This window comes from Mesoplodon mirus (genome assembly GCF_964341445.2).
Source record: "Mesoplodon mirus genome assembly, chromosome: 3".
NCBI classification, from domain to species: Eukaryota; Metazoa; Chordata; class Mammalia; order Artiodactyla; family Ziphiidae; genus Mesoplodon; species Mesoplodon mirus.
The window spans coordinates 116,343,501-116,360,894 of NC_138978.1; the positions used below are offsets into that span (position 1 = coordinate 116,343,501).

The 17,394-nt window shown below is 50.0% G+C and overlaps 1 protein-coding gene across 1 annotated transcript; it reads left to right on the forward strand.

The window, feature by feature from the left end:
• Window positions 1–5,507: 5,507 nt before the first annotated feature.
• On the forward strand, window positions 5,508–13,066 carry RIIAD1 (regulatory subunit of type II PKA R-subunit domain containing 1). Its single transcript, XM_082614587.1, has 5 exons — window positions 5,508–5,833; window positions 6,329–6,405; window positions 11,074–11,120; window positions 12,230–12,357; window positions 12,965–13,066. The coding sequence occupies exons 1-4, from the start codon at window positions 5,750–5,752 to the stop codon at window positions 12,298–12,300; spliced, it is 279 nt and encodes a 92-aa protein (XP_082470713.1). The 5' UTR covers window positions 5,508–5,749; the 3' UTR covers window positions 12,301–12,357; window positions 12,965–13,066.
• The last annotated feature ends 4,328 nt before the right edge of the window (window positions 13,067–17,394 follow it).

Sequence of the window (17,394 nt, forward strand, 5' to 3'; positions counted from 1 at the left end):
AGGAGGCCCAGGGAGTTGAGGGCTAGGGGTCAGGGGTCTAGGCAGACACTGTCATGCCACCAGGGGGCATAGCCCAAGCAAACGATCTCCCTCCCAGAGATCTGGCAGATATCCCAGGATGGGGGGCAGTGTGGCCAAGACCTGGAGGGTTAGGGTGGTAGCAGGGGCGCTGGGAACTAGGGGTTCAGATTAGAGCTGGATGTGGAGGAAAGGGCCTGAGGAGGGTGATGGGGTTGCAGGCTGAGGGGTTAGGGTCCTGGTATGGTTGCCAGCAGCGTTGGGGGGGGCACTCCTGATGTGGGGCAGGTGGAGCTCTCGTTGGCTTCCCTGGGAGGACACCTCCCCTGTGGCTGATCCTTCTGCTGGGTCCGAAGATCCCTGATGCCAGATGCTTGATCTCTGATGGCGGCAGGGCGCCGGGGGTCCCTTTGGCCCCGCCGCCTCCCTTCAGGTCCTCCCCTCAGCCCCCCTCCCACCCCCACCCCGGTCCCCGGGCCTGGGCTGCTGCTGGCTGCTCCCGCCGCTGGGGCTGCCTGCTTTCCCGGTCACCTGGGTCCCGGAGCTCTGCTCTCCGGCCGCGCTCTCCTCAACAAAAACCTCCCCCCTCCACACCCCCCTCCCCACTCCCACCTCCTTTCCCCTGACATCAGTGATGTCAGTCTCAGGGGTGGAAGACAAATTCTCTACCCTGGAGAGGGACGCACAATCCAGACAAGAGCCACGCCCTCTTTCTATCTCCTTCCTCCCTGACTCCCTTCCCACCCCCAGAAGAGCAGCTGGGCCTGTTGATAATAACCCTTCCCCCATCTTACTCCCTAATCACGAGTTGGGCAAGGCACTAAGATGGAGAATTTATAGAGGAGCCCTAAGGTGGGGTCCATTGTTCCGGGGGCTGGAGCTGTCCCCGGTGCTGGAAGAGAAGACCCAGGAGAGGGGAGCAGGGGGGAGGAAGAGAGAGGAACTGGCATCTGGGGAGACTGAGAGTGGGGAGCCAAGGGAAGAAAACAGGGAAAAGAAGATGGCATAGAGACGGCTGGGCAGGTTAGGGGCGGGTGGCGAGAAGGGTGTAGCTGGGGAGAGAAGCAGGTCGCAGAGCCTGGGGGGAAAGGCAGAAGGGAACCAGAGAGAAAGATGGAAAGGGGGCTGTGGAAGAGAGAGCAGGGTGAGATGAGTGCAGAGAGGGAACTGTGTTTTCCAGAAAGGGAACCAAGAAAAACTCGATCTTGCTGGCATTTGCCGACGCCCCCTTCTCGCGCTCTGGGGCGTTTGTGTGTATAAGTGCGTGGGCAGGGAGGCAGCAGCGGTGTCAGTGGGAGCTCGCACTTGGAAGCTGTTTGAAGACCAGGACACTGTTTAATTCAGCTTTTACTGTTCACAGTGTCTAGTACAGTGTCTTGTTCACACGTAGTAGGAGCTTAACAAATATTTCTCGAATAAGTAGTCAATGCCAAGAACCTCTGATGAGAGTAGATTCCTGATTTCTTCAATGGGCAGAATCACAGCTGGCAAGCTCCCCTTTAGGGCAAAGGAAACCCCAAAATTCCTTCCTTCTGCTTCTCCCCTCCCCCCCCACCCCAGTTATGTTCCCTGACTAGGACTCTCTAATTGAGTCAGGTAACAAAGAGGGATGGGGGAAGCATATTTGGGGGCCATTACTCCCCTAAACAGTTAAACTTCTATAGATGATCGGTTTGCCCTGTGATGTCGAGGGAGCTTGACCCCTCTGTACATTGGGCTCACTCACAGCTCCCCCTCAATGCAGGGAGTATCTGCTGACATCAAACCTCCTGGACGGGGCAGCCCTTGCCTGCCACCAGGTGCTCACCGACCTGGGCTCACAGCTTCTGTGGAACTCCTTGCCTCCTGTCACCCCTTCTTCACCCCAGAATGGGGCTGCTGTCTCCACGGTGGTGCTGGTGTCTCTGAAATCTGTCCCACCTGAATCCCAGCAGCCCTGCCTCAGCTCTCTGGACAGGCAGGCTTTTCTTCTGGAAGGGAAGTAATAATACTATCTATCACTTAGATGGCTCTTACGGTGTTGGTCCGTGTCATAGGCATTGTTTAAGTGCTTTATATTTACTAACTTGTTCAACCCTCAGCACCACCCTATGATGTAGTTTCTATTGTTATCTTCGAGTAAACATGAGGAAATCAGGCACAGAGAGATTAAGTGACTTGCCTAAGGTCACACACTGGAAAGAGGTATAGCTGAGAGTGGAGCCCGGACAGTGTGGTTCCAAGTCCATGCGTTTAACTTCCCTGTCAAATCTCCTCTTGGGAATGGGGGGAGTGGTTGAGCCTGGCCTTTCTCCCTCTTGTTTCTTCATTTGAGCCCTGGGTGAGAGCTATCCTTCCTTCTACTGCTTGATTCTCCATTCACCACCATCCATCCTTCCCCTAGCATCATTGCTGTGGCCTGAAGCCACATTCTGACAGGTATGTATGCTTGAGTGTGAGTGTGTGTGTGTGTGTGTGTGTGTAGACATGATTACACTTCATGGTACGGATGTCCAGGTCCTCCCAGTAGGGTCCTCTAAATGGGTGGGTAGGGGAGATGGAAGAAGACCCAGTGCAGCGTGGTCAGAATATGCGATGGCAGTGCCAGGGAGTCAAGAGTGCAAATACATCTGGAAAGGAACTTTCCACCCATCTCCCCACCCCCACTGCTCCTTCCCTTGCTTCCTAATCTGATCTTGGTATTTATGGAGATGCTAAACAGATCATGCCCTCTGAGGATGGAGCCTAGGAAGACCCCATGGCCCTGTTGATCTCATTACTCTGTGTCTTGTCAGCAGATCTGCCGCCCTGCTGCTCATTCAGGCTTGGGGCTAATCATATTAATTGAAATATTAAACATTCACAAAAATGAATTATAATGAACTCCCCTCACTCCTGCTCCCAGTCAGCAATCGAGGAGACAGCTGCGGGCAGCAAAACACCTCCAATCCTTCGCTTAGTTTGTGGTCCCCAGATGGAAGGCTTCAGTCTGAGAGGAGAGGCGGGGTTTAGGAGAGAAGAGGTGGGAGCTCTCTTCAGGCCCTCCTTGCTGGGCGACTGTGGGCACATCTCTGTTGTCCTTCAGGCTGTAGGGGAGGGAAGCCCTGTGGGGTGAAGACTGGGGGCAATAATGACCCAGAGGTGCATACCGGGGAATTGCTCTCCAGGAGGAGATGAGGCTTCCAACTAGGTTCCTCCAAGGTACTTTCTCTGCCCACCATCCCCAAGCTCACCCTCTTTCTTATTCTCTGCACTCAATGTTAAGATGCCCTACATTAAAAGATTATTGGGCTTCCCTGGTGGCACAGTGGTTGAGAGTCCGCCTGCCGATGCAGGGGACACGGGTTCGTGCCCCGGTCCGGGAAGATCCCACATGGCGCGGAGCGGCTGGGCCCGTGAGCCATGGCCGCTGAGCCTGTGCATCCGGACGGAGCCTGTGCTCTGCAACGGGAGAGGCCACAACAGTGAGAGGCCCGCGCACCGCGAAAAAAAAAAAAAAGATTATTGACTTTATAAAGAGAGAGCTCACTCCTGGTTTTAGATTCTTAGGAAACAAGACATGCTAAATAGTTGGGGTACTTTTCAGAAAGGTCAAAATGTAGTGATGGTATGTGTGGGCAGAATGGCTAGTCACCAAATACTTGCTGGCCTCATTAATTGAAAACAGAGTGAAGACTTCTGTAGCAGAATCTGTGAGAGTGTACAAAGAATTGATTATATAATCGTCCTTCCCTCAAGTGGCTTCTACCTCAAGTGGAGAGGTAAGAAAGGCCAACACAATTTACAATGGTGAGAACTGAGGTGCTGTTAAAAAAAGAAAAGTAGCCTCTCTCATTTACACATATGTGTATTTGGGGTTTGGGCCATGGGATGTGGTCAGTCAAGAAAGGCTTGACTGATTCTCAAAGCACAAGAAGATCATAGCCTAGCAGAAGGAAGACATTAATTATTTTATGCATGGGGGTGGGGGATGGAGGGAACTGTGCCTGTATATGCCTCTGTGTGTGTGTGTGTGTGTGTGTTTATGTGTGTGTAGATTTGACAGTCCAGACCAGCACCATTTACTGTAATGCAAGCTGTATATATAATTTAAAAATTTCTAGTAGCCACGTTAAAAAAGTGAAAAGAAAAAGTGAAATGACTTTTAATAATATATTTTATTTAACCAGTATATTCAATATATTATTCAACGAGTTTATATGATATATCCAAAATATTCAACAAGTAATCAATGTAAGGATTATTAGAGATATTTACATTTTAAAATACCAAGTCTTCAAAAGCCAGTGAGTGATTTACACTTACAGCTCATCTGACACTTTCAGCAACTTTCAAGTGCTTAATAGCCACAGGTGGCTCATGGTGACCACATTGGATGGTGCAACTTAGAGGTTCCAACACTAGCTTCTCTGGGGGGTGGAGGGATGGGAAGAGACAGGTCTTGGCCAACAGGAACTATCACCTCTGATTAACCTCTGCTCCTGCCTAAAAAAATCACTTCTGACAGATGGCAGCTTATCTACCTCTCACTATAACTCTCACTCCTAAAAAACAATCAAAATGATTACTACCCAGATGGGGTTTCTGAGAAGAGGTTTGTAGCCCACTATTTAATCTACCTCTTGAGGTTTTTTTCCTGGCTTGGGAACTGCCAACATTTTCACTTCTTTTCCTCAGTCTTTTTTTTTGGCCACGTTGCACCGCTTGTGGGATCTTACTTCCCTGACCAGGGATTGAACCCAGCCCCAGCAGTGAAAGCACGGAGTGCTAACCACTGGACCGCCAGCGAATTCCCTCCTCAGTCTTTTCTGAGAGGCAGATCGCAGAGAGACCCCTGCCCAGGCCATGGCCTAATGCTGGGCTTGTTAAGCTCTTTCCTTGCTCCTTGGGCAGTTTTCACCAATCTGAAAAGACTGCCTCCTTTTGGGCTCTTCTCTGCCTCTCACAAGGTCTCTGCTGCTCATGATCTCCAAGGGGGTGTAGAAATTCAGCACTTGTGTGTATTGTCAGACAGCCTCCTGCCCTTTCTAGGTGCTATTTTCAGCTCTTTGGCTTTCTGTCTCACTTTCTCTTCTTAATTAGATAGCAGAAGAACACATCTTGAAGACCAACTGCCTTTCCTCTCCCCTACTCCATTTGGAGTGGGAGACATGATTTAGAATTTATAAGGAGCAGTTAATCTACACAAGAAAGTCAGTCCAAGAGGGGTAACTTCTGGCAGCATGTCCCCAGGTCCTTTCCAGCATTTTTAGTCTGAGAACATTCCTTCCTTTGTAGAACTCAGTTCATTCCATCCTATGGGGTGCTTTCATGTGTTAAGAATCCAAGACTTCAGGGTCAAGTGTCTGCACTTGAAAGATGGAGGGGTTTGGCTCCCGGGCCGGTGGAAAGGGAAGAAGCCTAGATTCTCCTTCCCCACTACTAGGCTTTAAGTGAGAAAGTCAGGAAGCAGATTCTGGGAGACTCTGCCTTAGGAATCCCTTTTCCAGTTATGCTCTAGAGCTAAAGAAAAAACTATTTGAGGTTGGGTGGGGTCAAGAAAGGCTCATTTTCATATGCAGTCAAGCTGGGAATTCAGTCCCCAAATCTGGGGCAGGGGATCCTTTACACACCCTCCTGAGCTTACTCCTCGGCTTCAGAGTGGCCCCCTTATTGCTTTCCTCAGCCCCGCCCCCTTCTGGAGAGGGCGGGGCCAGGCCGGGGGCGGGTCCTCACCAGCCGCGCTTCCTGTCGCCTTGACGACCGCGACAAGATGGCGACCCTGCCGGGAGGGATTCAAGGGCTGTACCCCGAGGCGCTGAGCCCCGAGCAGCTGGAGAAGCTGCGCGGCTTCAAGGTGGGTGCGGCCCCCGACCCCCGCCTCCATTAGAGTGCAGCTCCCTCTGGGTAAGGACCCCAGAGAAAAGGGACGTGGAGCCTGTTCCCAGATAAAGGGGCGGAAGCCTGGGTGGGTGGGGACACACCCGGCTGACCCCTAGGCTTCTGGGGCCCTGAACAGAGCCCGACAGGCGCCTGGAAGTCCAGAAAAAAACTTAAACAGGGATGGGCCAGAGAAATGGACCGAAATGACTGCCGGATACTTTAACTTAGATACAAACAAGAACTTCCCAACGGTAGAGACCCGACCTTAGTTAAGGCCCCTAAGCCTGAGCCGGAGGCAGCATTGAGGATGTTGATCTGTAAGAAGACAGATGGCTTAAATGTTCAAACGTCCTGGGAAGAGACCCGGGTTAAGTGCGCACGTTGTTTCCCCAAGTCCCCCACACCTCCAGGGCTTGAACCCTGAAATCTTTCTCCTCATGAAGCATGACCTTTTGCTCTTGCCCTCCAGATTCAGACTCGGATTACTAATGAAAAGTACCTAAGGACCCACAAAGAAGTGGAGTTGCTCATAAGTGGTTTCTTCAGGTAGGTGGTTTTCAGACTGGCCTTGAGCAAATAGTGGAAATCTCGTTGGGGATAGATGAGTGTGAGTGACCTCTTCTTTCTTTAAACACTACTTGTTGCTTCCTTTAGGGTCTGAAGTTTAGAAAATATCCTGAGATTGAATATTTTCTAGCGCCGGGGTCTGTGGCACCCAGGGTTTTCTTGTTATCTCTAGAGGTTTCCTTCAGTTATCTCAAAATTCTCAAAAATATTAATATGCATTCACTTTAGCTCTAAGGATAAATACATACCTTCCAACACTTGGAAGAGGGAATTTGGCATTGAGAAACTCAGCAGGCAGCCATTGGGTGTAGAACCCTATTCCCTATCAGAGGCATTTAACAAGGTCACCAGAACTTAAAAAACATTCAGACGTCTGGCCTTTCTCTACCTGAGAACATTGGTGTGGAAAGACTCCCAAGGGTTGGAAGCCACTCCCTTGTCAGTCATGGGGAAAAGAAAACCATTTTCCACCATGTCTTGGAGCCCCTTTTTCCTTCCCCCACACTGCCTTTCAGCATGGCATTTGCTTGAATGAAAATGTTCCTAATAGGATGAAAAGCAAAGAACTGAGGGGAAAAAAAATCATGGAGCATCAATGGATGGAAACAATAGAGCATGTCGAATACTGTTTGGCTACAAACAGATAGGCAAGATTTAAATAATAATGGCTTCCATTTCCAGGCACTGCTGTTGGTTTCCTACATTAGCAGTTATCACATTGTATGTTGTCCATCTTTTCTTTCTCTCCCTGGACCAAAGCTCTAAGCTGGTGGAGCCATGTTTGTGTCCCCAGGGCCCACAGTGTATGACATTTTGGTACATTTTTGCTGATCCTACTAGCAACTCTACAAAGATAGTTTATTATCACTTACATTTTACAGGTGAAATACCTTCCCCAAATTGCTGAACCAGGATCCAAACCCCTGGTTTTTCCACTGTGTTGCACTGTAAGCACACAGGAGCTGGGGAGCCAGAGGTAGGGCTCTCCTTTGTCTTTTTAAAAGTAGGCCTGGAGGGGTGTCTTTTTTCCATGCTTCATTGTTCTTCAAAGTGGCAGCCGATTCTCAGAGGGCAGATAGGGGAAGGGGAAAGGGAAAATGGAAACCTGTCTGTGAGTTTTGGTTTTTTTGGGCCAGGCTTAAGGCTTGGGTAAAAGATGGTTTAGGGGTCCTCTGTCAGTGTCAGCCCTGGAGATCAGGCCATCACTTTCTGTACCTTTTCTTCTAAAGGGAGATAAAGGATGACATCTTTCCTATCCTGGGGAGCTTGCAATCCAAGTTAGGAATGATTCCAGCAGCGAGATTGGGGATAGATGTTAAAACCTGAATTAACTCACCATTTGCAGTGTTCACAAACAAAAGGATTAGAACCCTTGGGGGTGGTGAATGAAGAGGGTGTTGTTTTAGTCACATGGCAGGGGTGGCCCTGCTTCTCTGCCCAGGAACAGTTTCCAGGAGGAGCTGTGTGTCTGCAAGGACAGCTCTAGGCATCTTCCCTTTCCTTCCTTATCATCCCCCTCCCTGGGCCAGGTAGGCCACCAGGCTTCTCCTTTTGCTGTCCTGGAAGCTCCTCTTGTGAAATCCTCCTGGCCCCTTTTAGGCCTTTCTCTTTCTTAGGGGGAGGGGAGAGGGGAGAGGAAGTGTTTGAACTTTGAGGGTTTGCTTTTGGTTTTCTTTTTGGTGTGATTGTTATCTCCTTTGGATGATACCAGAGTGAACCAGAATCAGCCCCTCATCTGCATTGGATGCTTCAGATGGTCCTTCCTGTGAGAAAAGAGGAAGGGAGAAGAGGGGACAGAATCCTGGGCAGCATGCCTGTCCTCACCTGTCTGCAGGTCTCTGCTGTACACTCACTGCAAGCCATGAGAAGCCCCACGCTGTTTTTGTTGGGAAGCAAGCTCACCACTTGGGTTTTGCAGATCCTAATGATTTATGGCCATTCAGCCACGACTCTCCAGTCTATACTCATATATACAGTATATGGAACTCCTAATGCCTTGAATTTTAGAACTGAAAAATATTAGAAATAGGGATCTAACTTATTTTAGGCACCCAGAGATCTCAGGTTTTAGGCTGGAGATATGATAACAAAGTGTGAAATTGTAGACAGGCTTTATTAGGTGTTTTTGTAAACAGCCAGGCAGATGAATCTTCCCAAACCATAGCACAGATCATATCATTCCTTGGCTGGAAAATTCTTCAGTGGATCCACAATATTGCCTTTTTTTTTTTTTTAAACTTTCTATTGAAATATAAAGTACAGACAAGTGGCATATCCTAAACTGGATGAACTTTCACAAGCTGAGAACACACATGATACTAGCGTCCAGATCAAGAACTAGAACCTGACTAGCACCTCAGAACTTTTGTGGCCCCTTTCAGTCACTTCCTCCAAAAAGTCAGCCAGTATCCTGACTTCTAATCACACAGATTCATTTTGCCTTTCTGTGTACTTTATACAAATGGAATTCCACAATATGTGCTCTTTTGTGCCTGGCTTCTTTTGCTCAGCAGTATCTTTTAGATCCTCCATTCTCATTGCTGTGTAGTATTCCACTGTGTGACTCTACCACACTTTGTTTATCCATTCCCATTGTCTCTCTCTTTTTTTAAAAAATAAATATATTTATTTATTTTTGGCTGCGTTGGGTCTTTGTTGCGGTGTGCGGGCTTCTCATTGCGGTGGCTTGTCTTGTTGCGGAGCATGGGCTCTAGGCCCATGGGCTTCAGTAGTTGTGGCACTCAGGCTCAGTAATTGTGGCTCGCAGGCCCTAGAGCACAGGCTCAGTAGTTGTGGCACATGGGCTTAGTTGCTCCGTGGCATGTGAGATCTTCCCGGACCAGGGCTCGAACCCATGTCCCCTGCATTGGCAGGCGGATTCTTAACCACTGCGCCACCAGGGAAGTCCCCCCATTGTCTCTCTGTTTTTAAAAAAATTTATTTATTTACTTTTGGCTGCGATGGGTCTTCCTTGCTGCGCGTGAGCTTTCTCTAGTTGCGGTGCACGGGCTTCTCATTGTGGTGGCGTCTCTTGTTGCGGAACACGGGCTCTAGAGCGCAGGCTCAGTAGTTGTGGTGCATGGGCTTAGTTGCTCCACGGCATGTGGGATCTTCCCGGACCAGGGCTCGAACCCATGTCCTCTGCATTGGCTGGCGATTCTTATCCACTGTGCCACCAGGGAAGTCCCCCCACCATTGTCTCTTGAACTGAGTATGAATGTCTCTCCCTGGTTTTCAAGGCCCTCCATACTAGGGCCTCCTTCACTTCCCACTACTCCCTGCACGTGCCCCCACTCCAGCCAGACTGGACCTCTCTGATCATTCCACCACCCTCTGCAGGGGCACTGACACTCCCTGAGTGCTCTTCTAGGCCCTGGGGAAACAAAGGTGGATACGACCCAGTTCCTACCCTCTGGAGTTCACTGTCGATAGGACATGGGCAGTTCCCTTTAATTTTCAGGCCTTTATTCCTGCTGCTCCTTGGTCTGGAAGGCTCTTGTCCCTCAGCCCTCGTCCCATGTGTACCTCAAGGGCGCTCTCAAACGCCAGCTGCTCTGTGAGGATTTGGGGGTCTTGCCGTAAGGAATCACTCTCTCTCCTGTGATCTCCCAGCACACTGTTTCATACCCTCCCGTAGCACTACCTGGAGGTTACTTGGCCTTTTGGACATTTGGGAACTTACCCATTTCCTTTCACTTGACTGTAATTCCTTTGAGGTGGGGCTATATTTTATCTTTTTAAAATCAATCCCTCATATCTTATATAGTGACTTACACAGAATTTGTGCTCAACAATTCTCAAATTGAACTGAAGGAGAAGAAGGGAAGCAAAATTCTTGAAGCTTGGGAGACAGGGGCCTCCTGGGCAGGGAGGGCCTTCCATGCCGGTGGGGCAGGGCAGCCATGGCCACAAGGCCATGCTGTAGAGCATTGGCCTTGGAACCACAAGACCTGGGCCTCCTCTCCTTTATTTACTTGCTTTATGAACTTGGGCAAATGGTCAACCTTTTGAAAGCTTGCTTTCTTCATATGTAAAATGGGGCACAGTCATTGCTGTTTCACAGAGTGTAGAGTGAGATAATGTTTATGAACAAGCTTTATGAGCTATAAAAGTCGGTGGGCTATAAGGCAGTTTCAGCTTCCCAGTGGCACCGGCACCGTGGGTTTTGTCCCAGTGTCCACTGTATGCAGGGCCAACAACCATCTCAAGTCCGTCCTCTCAGCATGGTTTACTGTGCCCTCCCCCCGACCCGTGGCGACTCCTGGTTACACTTCCTTGGAAGGTTGTGGGTTGCACATCTGTCCCACCACACGTGAGTCCCTCGAGGAGGAGGCAGCGAGCTCTTCTACTTGCCGCCTGGCCCGGGCCTGGTCTCTGCTTCTGTGAAATGTTTGTGGAGTGAATGACAAGCTTCACTTGGCTGCAGTACTTGCTGTCTTGTGAGGTGAGCATTCCCTAGGCTTCTTGCCATTTAGAATGTCTTGCTCCTGGCCTCAGATCCTGATTAGAAGGAAAATCACAAAGGAAAGGGTCCCTGGCAGGAGTCCTCTGGCTTTCCGCCTGCCACGACGGGTGTGTCTCAGGTCATCTGCCCCGACAGTGCAGGACCTGCTTTACCTCCTCCCCTTATCCCTTGATGTTTTCCAGAGAAATGTTTTTGAAAAGACCAGACAACATTCAAGAATTTGCTGCAGGTGAGTAAGGTAGCGTCCATTTTGGGCGTTTGTTAAACGAGCACCGGGAGTGTTGCTGTGAATTTAGACTCGGACAAGCCCAGGATTCTCCCTGCAGAGTCTGGGGTGCTTCTTTATCCAATGTCTCCCAAGGGAGCTTTTTTCAAAAGGCTCTTTCCTCAATGTCATTTCCTCAAAATGAGGACAGATAAGAAACGAGGCAGAACTTCCTCGTGGTAAAGATTGTTAAGAATTTTGAGATTCCCTAAGGAACAGACTGGCAGCTCTTTCCCTGGGAATCTTAAAGCAGGGTTCTCAACCCTGGCTGCCCATTAAAATAATCTGGGGAACTTTAAAAAAATACCTATGCCCGGGCCCACCCCCAGAGGTTTTTATTTAATTAGTCTGGGGTGGGGCCGGGCATCCACAGTTTTAAAGGCTCCCCAGGTGATTCTAATGGGCTCCGCCGCCCTGAGATGGCTTGAGGTCAATGGTATTTAAAGGGAAGGGGCTGGGCTCGATGATTTCTTGGGTCCTTTTAGCCCTGGGATTACAGCCTCAAACCGTTTCTGACTGAATCTAAGTATGTCTTTGCTGTCACAGCAGATGCTGTCTCTGATTCACGTTATGCTGGGTATATAAAAATCCTCTTCTGTCGTCATCCTGCAAGAGCCTGGCTCTCCTCTGAGAGGATATTCTCAGAGAGGGCGTGATGTCTCAGAGACAGGAGCCAGCAGGCCGAGCTGAGACAAGAATAACACTTGGTATTTATTTGGGCCCCAAGATGGGCCTGGAGCAGAAAGCCAGCAACTCCCTCAGCCCTCTGATGGCTCACTGTGCGTCAGCAAGCTGACAGGCCAGCGGCAGGGCAGTGTGGAGGGGACAGGGGCTGTCCTGTCAGCCCTTGCCGGGAACGCTGGAGCTGGAGGCTCAGAACTTCTGGGCGGGGGCGGGGAAGACAGTGACCTTGGGATTTGCTGTGGCATCTCATATTACATTGTAAAGCAGGACCACCAGTAACAGCCCTGCTAAGACAGAGCCGTCCTGGCTTTTTAGCAGAGTGAGCTGTCTCTCTCCTAGTCTTTTCCCCTTGGGTTTAGATGATTTCTTCTTTTTAATTCTTATCCCAGACTATTTCACGGATCCAAGACTTCCCAACAAGATTCACATGCAGCTAATTAAGGAGAAGAAAGCGGCTTAATTAGCAAAATCATGATGCTCAGCTGTTGAGAGAGAACAGAAAGAATCCAGCCTCGGGGTGGGTGTTAACCTCACTTACAGTCAGAGGCTTCTTTACTCCTGTGAAAATAAGCACTGGTTCCTCGGCCCAGGGTGTGAAAGAAACCAAAGAGAGATGCTGCAGAGAAGTTCCGTGCAAGTGTTTCATTTTCCTGACACTACTTTGGGGAATGTGAAGAGAGGCCCAGGGTTTGTCTGGCATGTCCGTGGCAGGGAGAGACATCCTTCTTCTTAATCTAGTGACGTGGATCAAGAGAATGGAAGTGGAGTAGTTCTGGAGGAAAGAGAGAGCCAGGGAAATAGGGTGGGATCCGTTAGTGTCAAGAGCCTGCTCTCAGGCTGCAGAATTCCTGTGTGCTCCTGCAGGTGGCCTTTTCCTTGTGTCTTTGGCGGCAGGAGTAGAAGGGCTTTCCCACTGCTTCTGGAAAGGGTGGGGGCAGTTTCCCTCGTTGCATTTGGATTGGGCGCTTGCCTGCCCCCTTCATCGTCAAACCAGGCTACGCCGTGAGGGCCATCACACATTTTTCGGGCAGGATTTCTGAAATGATTTTGAAGGTTGGGATTTTTAAATGTGAGGTGGGAAAGAGCCACACTCCTGATTTAGCAGCACCATTTCTGTTTTGCAGGGTCATCTGGAAGCGAGAGAGCCCTGTTGCCATCAGTGTGGGTTTCCGGGCTGTGTCTGCTGTTGCAAAGGCTTTTAAAGATGCTCATTAAAAACAGACCTCCCTGTTCTCTCTGCTTTATTTCACTTAGAAGGAAGAAGACATCCTTCACGGGAGGCTGCTCTGCCCCTACTCTGACCGGGTAGGTAGCAGGCCTGTTTCTCTGTTCGTGGCAGAGGCCTCTGAGCTAGGTCAGTGGGTTTCCACATGTGCCTCAACCCCGTGCACTCCCTGCCCCTCCAGGCCACTCAGTCCCAGAGCCAAGACCGGACAAAAGAGCAGGGGTGGGGAATTCTGAGAGGAACACAGCTGGTCGTGGTTGTACTCAAGCAGAGTCCGCGCTTCCAAGGTGGCTTTTGTTTTTTATCTTACCTCCGGGGTTACTGTACAAAGTGTACGGGTGATGATTAACTTTTATTTCCATAGAAGCAATAGTCAGAGGAACTGGGTTGGGTGGACGGCAAGAGCGAATGAGATTAGACACAGAAAACCCATTCAGGGCCATGAATATTGTGAAATAAGAGCCCCATGGGTGACTCAGAGGTGGTGGACTTTGTTCTTGAGGATTTTTAGGAACAAGCTGCCCATCCATTTGATTTTCAGCTTAGAGGCAGGAGAGTGGGCCAGTTGGCCTGGTGAAGTCTTTTCCAGGCCTAGGAGGCATGGAAGTCTTGCATGTGTGTGTGTCCTACCTCTCTGGCCTCCACAACTCACTGGCTCCACTGTAGGAAGGACCTCTCACCTGTGTGTCACTTGTCAACTTCACTATGGCAACAGAAACAACAAATAATACAGACCGAAGTGGGGGCTGTATTATTTTTATTTCCCTTGTCTCTGCTGTCTTGTTTCCAGCTACCATCATCTGCAGTAGTAGAAAGGGCAACAAAATGGGGCATTTAGAGAACTATTAAAGCTACACATAATAAGCTATGGGGTAGGAACCTGAGGAGTTATTTTAAGTGCTTTCAGAATCACACTTCAGCAGCCATGGCTCTGACAATGAGGTATCCCTGTTTAGAGAATCCAAACGAAGCCTTCAGCCAAACACACACCTACTAAGGATCTCTGATGTGAAGTGTTATGTTAGACACTCTTGGAACCTTTTGTAGGGGAAGAGACCTGCAACAGTGTGGGGAGAGAGCAGAGTGTTTTTCAAGATGCTTGAGTGCATGATTTAATACATGAGAGTACAGTGGCTCATGCTTGGGGAGTTTCCTGGTAGAGATAAGAAATGCATTTTTAGGTCATAGTGCACGTTCTCTGTGTGAGACAGTGTGCTCGGTCCTGGGGGTAAGGCAGAGCGATCGTCCCTCCCGTGCAGCAGTTCATGGTCTGGGAGACGGGCTCCTTTTCTCCCCAAACCTTAACTGTCTGAATATCTCACTTTTTAGACTGAAAGCTCCACCAGGGCAGGGACCAAACCTAAGAATCAAACTTGTTCACTGTTGAGTTCCGGACCCCTAGCATAGTGTCTGAATATAGCAAGTGCTTGGTATGCATTTGTGGAGAGAACGAATGCTTGTATAGTTCAATGAGCAGTCCCATTACGTTGACTGCGATCAAGACTGTTGTATACCTATGATGGAAGTAGGGATATGATACAGGAGGCGGTGGAAGAAGGAACACCTGGTCTTCTTGCGAAGTGAGGGAGTGAGGGAGGCCTCACGGAAACTAGCATGTGATGTGTAAGAAGGGATTTGCTAGGCAGACGTGGCAAGAGGCATGGGGTAGTCAGGGTGTCTCGGTGCTTACGTTCTGCTGAGCAGGATGCTGGTGGCCTGCTGATTTTTTTTTTAATTCATTATTTATTTATTTATTTATTGACTGTTGGGCCTTCATTGCTGTGCGCAGGCTTTCTCTAGTTGCGGCGAGCAGGGGCTACTCTTCGTTGCGGTGCGCAGGCTTCTCATTGTGGTGGCTTCTTTTTGTTGCGGAGCACAGGCTCTAGGCCCGCGGGCTTTTTTTTTTTTTTGCGGTACGCGGGCCTCTCACTGTTGTGGCCTCTCCCGTTGCGGAGCACAGGCTCCGGACGCGCAGGCTCAGCGGCCATGGCTCACGGGCCTAGCCACTCCGCGGCATGTGGGACCTTCCCGGACCGGGGCACGAACCCGTGTCCCCTGCATCAGCAGGCGGACTCTCAACCACTGCGCCACCAGGGAAGCCCGCGCGCAGGCTTTAGTAGCTGTGGCGCATGGGCTTCAGTAGTTGTGGTTCGCGGGCTCTAGAGCGCAGGCTCAGTAGTTGTGGCACACGGGCTTAGTTGCTCCGCGGCATGTGGGATCTTCCTGGACCCATGTCCCCTGCATTGGCAGGCGGATTCTTTACCACTGCGCCACCAGGGAAGTCCTGGCCTGCTGATTCTTATTACTCCTTTCTTCCTTGCTTCCAGAGCAGAAGGGGGCAAGAGAAAAGGAGAGGGGAGCAGCTGTTGGGTCAGTCCCGAAGCAGTGTCTGCTGTACCCTCCCTCCCTGACTCATTCTCCACGTGGTAGCCCGAATGATCTTTTAAGAAACCTAAATCTGTATGTTATTTTCCTGCCTAAACCCCTTTAGTGGTCTTCTGTGTACTTAAAGTCCGGATGGCCTTCCAGGGACTGCAAAGCTTCATGAGCCCCTCCACCTCTCGGTCGTCGGCTCTTCTTTTCCTCCCGCCTCACGGGGCTCCAGCCACACCAATCTTTTCTCTCCTCCCCGACCATGCCAAGGTAGTTCCCACTTTAGGGCCTTCGAACTCTGCCTGGATTTCTCTTCCCCAGAACCTCACAGAGCTAATGGTCCAAGTTGGGATGCTGTGTGCTGGAAGCAAGAGGAGACTCTGCTAAGCAAGCAGGCCGTGCTTTCCTCACATGGCCGACCCGCAGGTGGTGGCTGCTGGCGTTGTTTCAGGGGCTGCCTCTCTGCCGTTCCTTCCCTCCCTCATGGTCAGAGGAGACGCAGGAGGACCAGGAAGGGACTGTGCCAGTGGTACTTGTCTGTCTTTTCAGGAAAGCAAAAGCTTCCTCAGGACACCCACTTCCGCCCCCGCAGCTCCCACTACCATCTCACTGGCCAGAACTGTGTACGTGACCCCCTCTTGAAGGGAGGCTGGGAAGTTGAGGATTTAGTCATTGAACAGTGCCCTAGATAGCTTCTTGTCACTTCCCCAGAGAGTCCTTTTCTAGGGAGCAGACTGAAGTCGCTTCCCCCAGGCATTTAAACATATTTAATTAGAAAGGTATTCCCCCCAGCCGTTCTGTTACATCCCTCTGTCTGGTTTTCTTTACAACACCTATCACTGTCTGATATTGTCTTGTCTGCTTATTTTCCTGTTATTGTCTGTGGCCCCAGGAATGTGAGCCCCCGTGAGAGCAGGCCTTGTCAGTCGTGCTCATCACTCCAAGGCCAGCACCCACAGCTGTGCCTGGCATGTGTAGCTACTCAGTGCACACTTGCTGAATGGTTGAAAGGATGGGTGGGTGGTGGTTAGAAGCCTGACTGCACGATGCAGGCTTGATCGAGGCAGTGGCATGAAAACAGGAGATGAATCCTAGTTGTCTTTAGGAGGAGGAATTGGCAGGGCTTGTGATTTGAATGGGGCGGGGTTATAAGGGGGGATGTAGATTCTAGACTGACTTCCAGGTTTCTTGTGTGGACAAGGCGAGGGATGATAGGATCATCTGCTAATGCAGAAGGGAAGTCGACAGGGGCAGGGGAAATAGGGAGATGAATTTACTTTTTAATTTTAAAAATGTTTTAAAAATTTTAACTTATTTTTTGGCCCGTACTGTGTGACTTGTGGGATCTCAGTTCCCCAACCAGGGATTGAAGCTATGCTATGGCAGTGAAAGTGCCAAATTCTAACCACTAGACCACCAGGGAACTCCCCGGGGGATGAATTTAGGCCAGAAGGTTTCCACTGATTTGCAATTGGGTCGTGTGTAGTATTAATATGATTAGCTTCAGTGGGGTTGACAGAAGTGAGACTGCAGTGGGCTTAGCAGCAATTGGGAGATGAGGATGTGGAAGTGGATGCATGCTGCCCGTGGAGATGACCTTCTAGGAGCAAGGCTGTGAGGCAGACGGAGGAAGGGCAGTAGCTAGAAGGGGAGGCAGTGTCTGAGGACGGGCTTTTGTAATGGGAGACACTTGAGCATCCAGGGGTTTGACATTTTCCATACCTTCGGGTCTATTTTACTTTTAGGCTAAAAAACATTAGGGGCTTCTTGGAAATGCTGTGCAGATTGGCCCTGATGTCCAGAAGTAACGGGAACTAATGGGCAGGCCTAACTTTGCCACCACATGACCTAGAGTGACCTCTGTGTCAGGTTCCTGTCCTCACAGTTGGAGCAGAAGCTGTCACAGGCTTGCAGCAAGGATGGCCTCCCTCTCACTGGGTGGGAAGGCAGGGCCAG

Coding starts and splice junctions, on each gene's coding strand:
- RIIAD1 (XM_082614587.1), top strand. CDS start 5,750: ATGGCGACCCTGCCGGGAGGGATTCAAGGGCTGTACCCCGAGGCGCTG. Junction 6,406..11,073: donor CTCATAAGTGGTTTCTTCAG/GTAGGTGGTTTT, acceptor GATGTTTTCCAG/AGAAATGTTTTTGAAAAGAC. Junction 11,121..12,229: donor CATTCAAGAATTTGCTGCAG/GTGAGTAAGGTA, acceptor TTCTTATCCCAG/ACTATTTCACGGATCCAAGA.